Genomic DNA, 13,444 nt, shown 5'->3' with positions numbered 1-13,444 from the left:
CAGGCTGATCGTGGTGGCAGTGCAAAGGCATTTTACGGGCAAAATGCTTTCAGAGGGAGCCTAGAGATCATCAGAACATCCACTCAGTAGAAAAAGATACAGTTCTTATATCCGAGTCGTCTGAGGCGAATGCCTAAGGGGCTCTGTGAGGTTTTAACGTGAAGGCTTGGGCTAGCTGATATCGACAGCGTGAGAAATAGACGAAGAACGAGGACACAGAGAAGAGCTGTCATACACACAACGCTAATCTGTGTGTCCTTTCTTCGTCCTTTATCTATTGTTCGCGCTCTCAAGTATACCTTGCGTGAAGGCAATCTATATTGTCTGCGGATAAGAATATATGTGCGTCATCACCGAGCTACACACTCGGGTTACACTGAACCACAGCGAAATTTGCTATAATTTAATAGAAACCCCACTTTTGCTTCGTTGAGGATTAAACTTCGTTCTCCTCCGACTCCGAAGATTCCTTACGTGTTTCGTTCCGCTTTTCCTCGATGTATGTCTCTAAAAAGTTCGGTGGGCTCTCGATGTGCCACTCCTTTGGTTTGGACGTGTCCGGCTCTTCATCGACGCAAGGGTTCTTTAGTAAAAAAAGGCGCCAGCTGAACAGAAAAAAAAAGTCGCTTAGTGTTGCTTGAGGCAATGGCTTAGAGCATCAAGGCGGCTGAGTTGATGCAAGACTCCGCTCAGCTCATCGACGAGGTTTTGTCAGTAGCAGCATATATTTTGTTATTATATACATGACCATGTTGAAAGATCTGCATGCAATCTTTGAACAATAATATTAGGATTGTGCTACTATTATTTTATTGCTAGTCGTCGGTTCGCGAGACTAACAAGAGCAAACGGTGTTTTTACGAACAAAACTATTAAACCATATAAAAATTTTATACCGCTCCACTTTTCAGTTCTGTTGTTATATTCATTGCGAAAAATTATTATGAAATACCTTATTTCATCGCTACGCTGGAGTAGTTACAATATTTCAAGAAATAAAAGAGAATTTAAAGTGTAAAAGAATACAACATGTTTCGACAATCTACCAATCTTACGAGAACATACACTGCGGCTACGTAGGACTTCAAGGGGTTCAACCTGATGTCCGAACGATGTTAAACTGATAATCGACCGTATAATTCTAACCCAAAATGACCAAAGTAATATTACTATTTATAATTACTTCATATTTTACTGAGTATGCCTTGATCATTATAATGTAACAAACTTTCATAAATTGAGTAAATAAGTGCATAGATTAAAGAGCTGACACCATACGCGTTCCCACAAAAGAGGGAAGAGAAGGCTAGTTGGTTTCAATCTTCCACTCATTCGGTCTTGTCCAATAGTTTATTTTAAGCGTAAAATTAAGGGTACGCTGGCTTCGGAGAATAAAGAATGCTGAGGACTCGTCACATTGCATTAAACAGCTCTCTACTTTGCACCTTGACCACCAGAAGACCGGAGATTAGCCCCTGCGTTGTCCCAAACTTTGAAGAAAGCAACACTGCTTTTTCGCGGCTGTGTGTTCGCACCCAGTGGTCATCTCGTGTGCATCTTTCTCTGTCCTTGTTTTGTTGTGTGCAACGTTACGTAGTTAGGTCAATACCAACTAGCTCAAGTTTCAGCTTTTCTTTTATCTCCGCCCCCGCTATCACTGCGCTAAGTGAAAAGGGGCAGGCGCTGCTGTAAAACGTACACCCTTCCATTGGCGTAGCCAGATGGTGGAACACCGATCTTGTGTCGCCCCACCCCACCCTAAATTTTTTCGCCATCGCATATGGAGCACAAAGAGGTCGTAGGCCACATATGCTTGCCCAGCCCCGACTCCGATTCAAGGAGCCCCCTCTTCCAGTTCTCACTAAAAACATTCTGCCTACGCCCATGCCTCTCCACGCTCTACAGTAGAAAACACTGGGGATGCCTATGAGGGTGGCAAAAGAAACACAGAGGGCACTTACTAGTTGTACTCTGTGCACTCGCTCGGATAGCCGTACTCGAAGCACTTCGTTTTTAGCACGTCGAAAAACAAGACTCCTACCGTCACTGACGCCAGGCTGCTCACGTTTTGTAGGCAGTTGAAAAACTGCTTGTCGTAAGTGCACTCGGTCCTGAAATGGTCATTAAAATATATATTGTATTTGCCGTAATACTCAACACTAACAGCGCACAAAAAGGAGCAAAAAACACACGGAAGTGCACGACACAAGTGCTGTATGAACTGAAAATTTAATTAAAAAAGCGTGTTCTCTATATGGAAACATGAAGGTATTAAAAAAAAACATTTACACCATCCACCAAGCACGTGATCAAGAATGCTGTAGATATAAAATCTCAGCATCTGTGAGAGCGACTTAAGGCTGGCTCACGCGCCTGTTTTCTGCTTTAATGATTTCAAACGCTTCAGCAATTTTACGCGTACGCTGGTCTCTGTGCCTCATCAACACAGCGGTCTTGTTAAACTCAGCTGCGCAGCCGCACTGCCGGCAATGAAGGGCAACATGTGTAGGTATATTTATTTCCTACGCACTACATAAGTTTCAATCATTTTTAAACAGGTTCACAAGAGCAAAGAATATTCGTGAGTAGATGTTTTAGTGAAGTTGGGACTTTATAGCACGTGAGTCTTGTTTGCTTTGAAACTTCAAAAGTGAAAAAGTGCTCCTGGACGGAAAGAAATGGGAGTCGATTCATGTCATATTGCATTGCTGTATGTTCGAACAACCACACCCGTATACATCATGAACCGCTGTTCATTGGAGAAGAAAGCCGCACCCTTTCCTTATTGATTCATTTCGTGTTTTCATGTATATATTTCATTATTTACTAAATTTTAATCCGTCTCAGAGGCACAAGCAGCTCAAGTTCAGGAAAGGGTTTCTTGTGAGCGTCAGAGCTGTTTTCACAACTGTCTACCTTCCTAAAGCTCCGCGCAAATACTTTCTAAGCTGCTTTATGTTATTTTACAACGTTTTCATCGGGTACATAAAGTCACACATATTCTAAGCTATATTAAAGTAGAGTCATATCTTTGTATTAAGCTCGTTAAAGTTTTGAGAGCAGCACGTTGTATATATATATATATATAGTTGGAGGAACGGACGAAGAACAATTGTGAAATATCCATGTACCTGACGTCACTGAGACGTGAAAAAGCGCTGCACTAAAGGCTACAGATAGAATCACCCGCCTGTTCGCTCAGTCAGTTCTTTAGCTAAAGTGATGTGGTCCAGACGTTTTGTTGTGTTCCTTGGAAATTACGTGTTAAGCCAAGAAAAGTTATCCTTAGTTAGTTACATTGTAGCGAAGCCTTCAAACAGTGGATCGTCCTCTCCAGTACCTTCCAGTGGGTCGCGCACTTCGTAGAAAAAAGAGCAGCTCGTGCACATAGTAGGTCCCCACCTTGACTGTCACTGTCGTGCATCATCGCGGAGTGGCCACCAATAAACGTCTTAAGAACTTAGTTAGTTAGTTAGTTAGTTAGTTAGTTAGTTAGTTAGTTAGTTAGTTAGTTAGTTAGTTAGTTAGTTAGTTAGTTAGTTAGTTAGTGAAAACACTTGCTCTTTGATATTTATTGCTAATGACGTTTTGGCCGGGAATTTTAAATGCAAAGCATTTCTTTGCGTAATGGAAACATTTTTGATATCTATCTATCTATCTATCTATCTATCTATCTATCTATCTATCTATCTATCTATCTATCTATCTCGTCCCGCCACGGTGGTCTAGTGGCTAATGTACTCGGCTGCTGAACCACAGGTCGCGGGATTAAATCCCGGCTGCGGCGGCTGCATTTTCGATAGAGGCGAAAATGCTGTAGGCGCATGGCTCAAATTTGGGTGTACCTTAAAGAGCCCGAGGTGGTGGAAATTTCCGCTGCCCTGCACTACGCCGTCTCTCATATACATAAGGTGGTTTTGGGACCTTAACCCCCACATATCAATCAATCAATCAATCAATCAATCAATAAAAAACGCCAGGCCTGCGCAGAAGACGCAGCACAGTCACAGTGCAAGCTAGAAGAAGTTTCATAGCCTTTTTTAAATACTCATTAGGTAACTGCTGCATGCACACTTCCTTGATGCCCACTACGGAATTAATAATAAAAATTTTAGGGTAGTAGGCCGGCATTCGCTGTACTATTTTTCATCATTCTTTTGAGGAGCGTGGTATCCGCAAAACTATTACGCGGAATCTTGTGAAAGTTGTTCATGCAATGATTGACGACGATGAGTAATCATGCCTGAAGGGGGTATGCACCACAGTTAATTGCTGAACAAAAACAAGGTTTTGTAATGGGTTGGAGCATTGGACGACCACCTCGTTACGCTATTCGCATTGTGCGACGACTGCTCGTTCTTTCGTTGTTTTAAAACGCTTTATAAGTCGTAATAACGTGATTGCTTTCTCGAAGTCAAGCCTGCCTAAAGCAAGTTTGCCAACAAGTCACAAGCATCGGCGTGGCTCAGTGGTAGAATACTGGGCTGACACACAGCGGACCCGGGTACTCTCTCGACTGTGTCATTGGTACTAGGTCTTTTGCTATATTCGCGCAATGTGGTTACGTACACCGGCGGTGGCGGACAACTACGGATCTGCGCGAAACCCGAGTTGCGATTTCATAACAACTTTCGCTGTAATATATATATACATATTTATACATATATATATATATATATATATATATATATATATATATATATATATATACATAGCCGTGTACGTTTGGGTGCTCTTGTGGTCACCCCCTTAACTAGCGGGAACCAAATTTAGTACGGGAGGGTAAGATGGTTTGACGAATACGACGGGCTGGCCAAGACACGAATATTGGCACAATCCCGTCACGCACCTAGTCAAGCACTTCCCGCCAGACAGCAGCACATACCAGCGGGGGCGTATGTGCCACTGGTATGCGGGTACGTGCCACAGGTGTTTTACGATTCGCGTCTACCCAGGAACGACAAAACTACACATAAGAAACTTTAACGTGTGAGTCCTAATAAAAACCTGACGTCGGCAGCGTTGACACGATCAATCCAAAGAATAAATGTCAGGGTATCAGCAGGAATCGAACCTCAGATTTCTGCGTGGCAATCAAGCAATTTGCCTCAAAGCCACGCCAGGTCTCGGAACTACTTTTCAAATAAACCTTGATGTTAGTGAAACGTCAGTTATGGTTACAGCGCTGACTATACAATTTTATAAAGATGACATATGTACTGCTGTGATAGAACCGTCACGTCGGGTTAACGTGAATTGTAGTTAGGTGCTGTGCGCTGAAGTTGATTTACGTAGCAGTGTCCAGGGCTACCATTCTCGCGAGCACCAGCACTTCATATCAGCTTATCGCTTCTGGTGTTGCTAATACTCATGTTCCTGTTGGCATTGTTACGCAAGTGCAAACAACTGGTTATATAAACATCTGCAACTGCTCAACATATATCTGCGTTTTCAGCATTTGTACATATATTTAGCGTCATTTCATAACGTGTCACCCATTAGGAAGATTACAACACGGTTACTTTCACTCCGCATGCTTCGCATAACGTCCATTTCCAAGGCACGTGGGATCTGCCAAATGTTTTTCTGTTTCTTTTTCTTTCATTGTAAAACGAACAGTATCGGTCTAATGAGCTGACTCACATTGTGTAGGGTAAGTAATTCGTTATGTTGTGCTTCGTCCCGAATGCCGGTATGTTGTCTGGAGAGTGGTCGTGCTCCCGGCAGCACCTGTCGGTGTCACTGGCCTTTCCCAAATCATCGTAATTTTTCGCCACGTCACCAGCACCACACCACTTCGTTCCTGTGTATTCAGAATTCATGTTTATTCACAGTAAATTCCTGTTTATTTCTGCAGAAACCGTTAACATCACAGTATGCTACATATACGACAGAAGAATAAAAGAAAGTTTCTTTTTGACGTTCTCAGAAAAATATGTCTTGGATCTGTCTTGCAGGTCAATTTATCTAGAAGAATTAAATTTTTAGCAGAAAACTGTTTGTAAAGTGTACAACCTGGGAGTACCATGTACACCTACTTCATCTTTGAAATTCTAAAGAACACCAGGTGGTCGAAATTTCAAGAGCCCTTCACTGCGGCACCTCTCATAATCGTATCCTAGCTTTGGGACGTTAAGCCCCACAAATCAATCAATAAATCATTCATGAAATTATCGCTTATATCTGGGAACATCGTAAAGATCCCCCCCCCCCCCCTCACCAAGAACGAGCAGTAACACAGTACGTGTTAGTATTAATTAGCGGAAGCACAAATGTAAATTGTGGTGCCATTCTTTCAAACTTTGCAAGTGAATATTGGCCTCTTCCTTACATTTCAGAGTAATCTGTGGCACTGACGTATAGCAGCACGAGGTAATAATCGTTGAGTTACCATAGGAGTTAAAAAGTACCAAATATACACCTCATATTAAGAAAAGAAGTTGTCCGAGCATGCCAGCTGGTTTTGAGGAAACTTATACTTTTTACCACGTTCTATGCATGCAGGCTGATAAGCAGTAGTGGTTATTTCTGCAAGCAATACACACCTGGGAAGATGACAAGGCTTTGAAATGCATCACCCAGACTATCTAAAAGAGAAGACCCTTCCTGTGATGTGTCCCTGTCCGCGCACTTGTCGATGAACTGGTTCATTTCTTCAACTGATACGTCTGTAACATACTCAGATGGAATATACTTCAGGACATTTTCAATTAGTTCCCTGTAAAAGGGGGTAAAAATGCGCTAAGAACATTTTCATAGTAACACTATTATAATAATATTCTAATATAACTTTTTATAAAATAACTCGTGTTATTTAAATTTTTGTTTGGTACCTATAGCATAGATGTTCACATAAAATTCTTTAGAGAAAGAACCCAACTATCGTGTTTTCATTTACGTCCACGCAAAACATTTCTAAAAACCTAAGGTGTGAGAATGCCAGAATACTGCGAATGTCGTGCCAAGTAATGCGTTCTCTGATACAGTTTTTTAATCGAATAGACACCCGAAAATATGAGTGTTTTCCTAATAGTAGACGAAAATTTCAGAATATCAACTGCACCTCCTCCTCTCGTATAAGAAAACACTAACCTTGTGCAAAAGCATGATGGATTTAATGCCTGCGAGAATCACATTGCAACAACAACAAAAAAATGACAGCCTACTAACTTTCTCCTGATGTTTCACTGTGTGTTTGTGCTAAATTCACGAATACTGAAATGTCAGCCCCATCGTGTAATACTGTAAAAATCGGCTGTTCAATATTCTAAAAGTGTCTCATATGCGCTTTCGGTTCATGTTGAGTTTAGCCACAAAACTCACTAATGGCGCAAATCTGCATTGAAAGCTGGTTGTTACCCCGCATATCAACGAGAGAGAGGTCTTCTGCATTCTTACGCTGGTAATGCCGAAGTGAATTATTGATCACAGTTTCGTTCTGTTATAGCGGTCTTACTGTAGACAGATTGAGGCTCATATTACCTCACCTACTTGATGTCTATAAATTCTGATTGCTAATATGAATGTGAACAATCTGTTGATTTGTATCTAGAGAAAGACAGAACAGTAGAGCACAACAAAAATGTTACAGAATTTTCTCATTTTTTTCTTTTCTTAATGCTTCAAAAATCAATTGTGCCTTCTAAGTTACTCACTTGCTACCGATGAGATTACAGCTGACGAAGTCGGTAGTGTTGGTGTCTTCGAGTATCTCCGCTAGGCGGTGACCACCCAAGTTCACGTCGGTGACAATGCGACGTCGTACCGAGGACTGAAAGCTGAACAATACTCGTCAGTACAGGAACACAAGCATACTAGCACAGGAAGCATACTAGTATATGAGCATACAAACATTGGCATGCCATCTAAACTCTAATGCAAGATCAACATCTCCAAGTTTTATTCAAGCCGGGATTTCCGTCATCACCCTAAACCTCTTCAAGAAACTGGAGTATCTTATCTATAGCGATGTGGGCTCCGAGGAAATGTTCTAATTTTTAATATTTTTGAAAAAAAATTCATGGATTTTTGTAAATTTGTAAAACATTTCTCACCGCCTACAAAATGAACGTACACTTGCCTGATATCCTGGATTAAAAAGGCAGAAACGTTTACTGATCAACTTAGTATTAAAGAAAGCGAAAAAAAAAGTTAGGGCCACTACGCAGTACATGCCAATATTTCGATTATAGTTTTTATATTAGTTTAGGTATGCCCACACGCCCTTTTTCAACCTCACTTGTCTTTACTTAACTGTTTCTCGTTAGCTGACCGCGTCCCCAGTGACGTACAATCGGTGCAAAGTACTTCACTTGATAGCACAAGGTCCGTATCATAACATCCTAGTTGTTTTTCAATGTCTCTCTTCTTTTAATCTGGCTCAGTAAAAACATCCTCGCCTCGATCATGGCCTCTTTCAGGCCATGATCGAGTCAAAGGAGGGCACATGTTTTATTCACCACATGCTCTTCGTCTCAATCAAAATATTACGAAATCAATTATGTTGCAGTGTTGGAACACTGCCTTTAATACTTACGACTTTTTAGGGGAAGTTACATTGAACAGGTCCAGCACTCTTTTCACCGGTTCGTCGGAGCGTTTTGAAATGCCATCTGCGACGCATTCTTTTATTCCAAGACCGCAATAGAAAACATAAAAGAGCAGAACTGATATAGAATTTGCTTTCATAGCTGAAACGAAATGAGCATACGTGCGCTAATCATTAAAGTGGTAAAAATACGCAACATGGGAAAAGCGTCAACACCTTTATGAGAAGCACGTTTGGCACAGTAGCCTAGAAAGATGAGAATGCAGTGACAGAAAATCTGAACTTCAGAACTTTCTTTATGTGATTTCATTTTCGCTTCTCCATACTGATGCCTTCCAAATGTTATCATAACTTCAAGCAGTTCATGAATAGCATAAGCACTACCTCCACAAATGGAGGCATGAAATGGTTCCTTTTTACCTGCGCGAATCGTAGGTGGCTGTTTGGAATATTGCATCGGACACCGCACTTCAATAGAACCACATTTGGAACTCCTTGAGTTTCATCTGTTTCAATTACAATTACAAACTTAGACATATCTGAAAAAGTTTTAACATACAGAAGCTATTGTGTCAGTCTAGCCAGTGTTGAGCAGCGAAAAAAAAACGACAGAAGCACGTACTTTGCATCTGATAAGTTAAATGCAAATTTGAGCTAAAGTTACACATGGATGTGATCACTTGCATCAATGCGTCACGTTTGCAAGAGAATATCATTTAATTTCAGGTATTATGGTCAAATTTGTACAAAGTTCGTATTTCGTGAAAAACTCCTTCAACACTACGTAGTGTTGACGTAAATTTTACAAAACGACTTTGAAAACAAGGAAAGTTTTGCTTAACATTTATTCACTGATGTGCATAATTTATATACATAATTGCTTCTCGTGCAATATGCTCTCATTCAATCTACTCACGTGAAATATAATCGCGTAAATGATATCTCTTTCCAGTCGTCATAGAGCTTCAGCTCAATTTCTTCACTTAATTTCTTCACTGTTTTTCTTCAATTGTTTATTTTTGTCTATAAACAACTTTAAACAACAAAAATGCATAAAAATTTTAAGTTGGTGTTTGCACAATCTTTCTAAAGTTGTTGGGTAAATCAGTGTACATATAACTCACCTACCTGGCGGCGGCTTTACGCTAGCATCAGTTTCGTGCAGCCAATGCAGCTGCGACTGCTTGAACAGAAACCTATTCGCCCACATATATTGCCTTTGAACAAACGAAAAAAAGTTACAAAAGTGGTGAGCTTCGGAGCTCCCCGGACGCCACGTGCTTGCGTGGACATTTTCTTCTTTCTCTCGTTCTTCGTTATAAAACGCCGGAAGCGACTGCCAGCCTCTCGAATACCATACGTTCGAGGAAAAATAAACGTCACGTAATGTAATGACACTTGTTCTTTCGTGCAGTACACGTGTGGCAGAAGGCGTTCTCCAAGGCACGCCGGCGCCCGAACAACGATTACACAAACACCGCCACCTATAGGATTGCACAAGTAAGGATCCGGAGATACGTCGCAGCATGAAGTCATATGATCTCGACGTACCATTCTACGAGCCTGTGTGGATCCTTATCGCAACAGCTATGTGGTCTGCTTGTTAATAAATCAGAGTGTAGTGCGCTCCGCTTCGAGCAGCTGTAGAAAACCTAACCTGCCGACATAGTCTGCAACACCTGTCGTGATCGCTTTTCAATAAAACGCAATAACTTCACTCAAAAATGAAGGCACTGGCGCCAGAAATATCCGTCTCTGATGATTGGCATGTTCAAATCATCAATCCGAAGCCAGTGTCGTAGCCAGAAATTTTTTTCTGGGGCTGTGGGAGAGGCGTTTACCATGCTCTATGTATGTTCGTGCATTTATATATAGTGTGCACGTGCATTTCTATATAGTGTGCAACAGCGAGCGTTGATAGTCGGCCCCTTATCGCGCGGTCTGCATCCCCCGCGCAGCTTCACATCGCGCTATATGGTCCCCTTGAGCGGGCATGGTGTAATATTTCTCTCACATGTTATCTGAGCCTTCCACCATATAACCTAAATTGAGTGACATAAAGTGTCGCAAAGTGACAAAAATGGTCGACGACAAAGCTAGGTCCAAAGGTCCATAACGCCTACGTTAAAGTCGCCTAATGGTATAAAGGGTTCGTGCTTGTAGGTGTTGTCCTGTCAAAATTATGATCGATATTAGTATACTGTAACCCTTTTTTTGTGTCTCACATATGTTTCAATTATAACAGTGCGCACGGACGCCAAATGGATGAAAAAGCGTCGACCTTAAGGTGTTTCGCTCCTAATACGAACCCTTAAACTTCCAGTTTTTTTCTCTTCAGTAAATTTAGATAGGAGTCCAAAGAGTGCATTCTTTGTCATGTTTGCAAATAAGCTCAAAACCCAAAGGTTGGAAGCATTCTTGGCCTTTTTGCACACCAAGTTCGAATATATATAAATAAAAAAGTTGAGTGTACACACCTGAAAGAAGTGACAATTGGGACAAATTCGGAAACTTACGTTGTCTGTGCAGAGGAAGAACCACTGTCAACACTGAGAACGAAGTGTTGACAGTGGTTCTTCCTCTTTTTTACTTTCTTTCTTTTCTTTCTTTTTCTTTTTCGTCTTTTTTCTCCCTTTTTTTCGTTTTTCTAGTTCCCTCTCACTCTCGCAAACATTTTTCAAGGCGAGAGGGACGCGGCAGCAACGAAGTTTGGAAGCTCATGTCAGTATAACTCATCCCCTGATGAAGGGAGGACCCCTCCCGAAACTGTTGGGAAATAAATATATTTATCCTTGTTGACAACGCTCCCGTTGTGCCATATCCCATACCTTCACGAAGACTAACTGGCCCATTGAATTATTACTCCCACTGACCTATATATATAAATATATATATATATATATATATATATATATATATATATATATATATATATATATATATATTCGTGGAAATACCACCTCTCTTGATTCGACAACTTAAGAAAGCAAGTCTGTCAAATTTTCTGTTCTCGGGATTGGAAAACTGCGGATGAAAGCACCTTTAGAGCATATGAACAAAGTCATAATTGTCATTGCGGCGTTTTTTGAGATAATCGTTTGTTTCAAGTGTTGTCTATCTGCATTTTATTTATTGCTGCACCAGTCTGACTCATTACCTGCAAACCATGGCCTACCCTGGTATAAATGTATCTTTTTTTTTTTACTGTAAGCGGTCTGCCAAGCAAATACCATTACAGAAAAAGGAACTCTGACGCAGGTTCACATGTTACGTTACCCTCCATTCCGCTCTTCCCCAACCCTCTTTTAGCCATCCCCTCAAGCATACCAGGCTGCCTAGGTTACTAATGACAAATTACTCTAAATCTAACAAACTATCCCGAGATGAAGTCATTGCTTAATAAATACCTAAAATTATTATGCGGTGCAACTCCATTACCATGGAGCAGACACAGCTGTGTCTTTCACGGCGGCGTTGATGAATGGACTTTCACTTACATTACGTGCTGTCGCAAGAGGTACGTAATTGCTGGTGACATATCAGTCTACGTATGCTGTTGAACCAGAAGGGGCCAGCAATTTGTCATCTACCATAGGAGTGCAAGCAATCACGTGTAAGTTTTTAGTTCGCTATGAAGACCAGCTGTATCCATACAGTATGGTTGCAATACCGGCTGTTTGTAGAGGGGGTAAAATGGAGACCCATTCAGTGCAATGTTGTTAACTTAATATGGTTAATAACCGTAGTTATATATTGACCATGGTAATGAGTAGGAAGGAAGGATGCAACAAAAGGGAGAAAGCAGGGAGGTTAACCAGAAAGACATCCGGTTGGCTACCCTACACTGGGCGATTAGGGAAGGGAACAAGAAAGATGAGAAAGAGGGAAGAGAAGGAAAAGAAAAAAAAAGTGCCGCCATATCCACGAAGTGAATGATGATGAGTGGGCGAAGCTCCGGAGGTAAACCTGGTAAACCATGAATCCTCTGTACATTTTGCCCACTCGATTTTATTACATCGCTCCCCCTAGCGTACGTCGCCGCACTAAATCTAACGATTGCCTTCAACCAATGACACGCGCCATATGTGACATCATTCCTATTTTATAAGATCTCGCGTCTTTCATCAACTACAAGTACCGCTTTCTAGTTTATAACATCTTGCATCTTTTCATCATCAGCTACAAGTACCACCATCTAGTAAACACTACAAGAGCTAAACGAGAGGTGGCTACATACAGGAGACGGTACCGCCATCTAGTGAACACTGCAAGAACTAAACTAGAGCTGGCTACATACAGGGGACGGTACCGCCATCTAGTGAACACTGCAAGAACTAAGCTAGAGGTGGCTACATACAGGGGACGCACAGCCCACGCCCTAAGGAGCTTCGCCCCTAAAAAAGAGACTGACAGTAATTTAACTGCAGCGTGTACAAGTTCCCCGCAAGTCAGAGGCATTCACACAAACCCGTCTTTCTCAAGAAACACAGCAGGGCTATCACTGCCTTGCGGGTTGTCGAGGGATGTGGACGCTGTTGTGTCAGCACTTGCACAGAAAGAGGCCGATCATCCAGTCGTCGCATTGCGTTGGCAAGTACTTCTCTGCCTGGATCAAATCGAGGACAGTGGCACAGCAACTGTTCGATATTTTCATCGGTGCCGCAAACATCGCATGCCACACTATCAGTCATTCCGATTAACGTTGTATAAGCTTTCGTGAAAGCAACTCCCAGCCAAAGGCAATAGAGAAGCGAAGCTTCACGTCGATGTAGGCCGGGTGGAGGCCGGAGTTGTAGTGAAGAGTCAAGTTCGTGTAGTCTTGTACGTCGTATGCTTGCTGTGTTTCACTCAGTCAGTGTGAGAATGCGGGCCAGTAGACGAATCTGCCTCGCCCCA

The 13,444-nt window shown here is 41.7% G+C and overlaps 1 protein-coding gene across 1 annotated transcript; it reads right to left on the bottom strand.

The window, feature by feature from the left end:
• Positions 1 to 388: 388 nt before the first annotated feature.
• On the bottom strand, positions 389 to 9,773 carry LOC119171891 (uncharacterized). Its single transcript, XM_037422761.2, has 7 exons — positions 9,677 to 9,773; positions 8,537 to 8,690; positions 7,656 to 7,778; positions 6,546 to 6,718; positions 5,644 to 5,803; positions 1,962 to 2,111; positions 389 to 605 (listed from the first exon to the last, which is right to left on the bottom strand). Exons 1-7 carry the CDS (start codon positions 9,756 to 9,758, stop codon positions 437 to 439), a joined length of 1,011 nt encoding a protein of 336 aa, XP_037278658.2. The 5' UTR covers positions 9,759 to 9,773; the 3' UTR covers positions 389 to 436.
• Between the last annotated feature and the right edge of the window lie 3,671 nt (positions 9,774 to 13,444).

This window comes from Rhipicephalus microplus, chromosome 4 (assembly GCF_043290135.1).
Source record: "Rhipicephalus microplus isolate Deutch F79 chromosome 4, USDA_Rmic, whole genome shotgun sequence".
Classification (NCBI taxonomy): Eukaryota; Metazoa; Arthropoda; class Arachnida; order Ixodida; family Ixodidae; genus Rhipicephalus; species Rhipicephalus microplus.
Note: the sequence above shows the minus strand (reverse complement) of the source record. Positions and strands in the feature narration are given on the sequence as shown.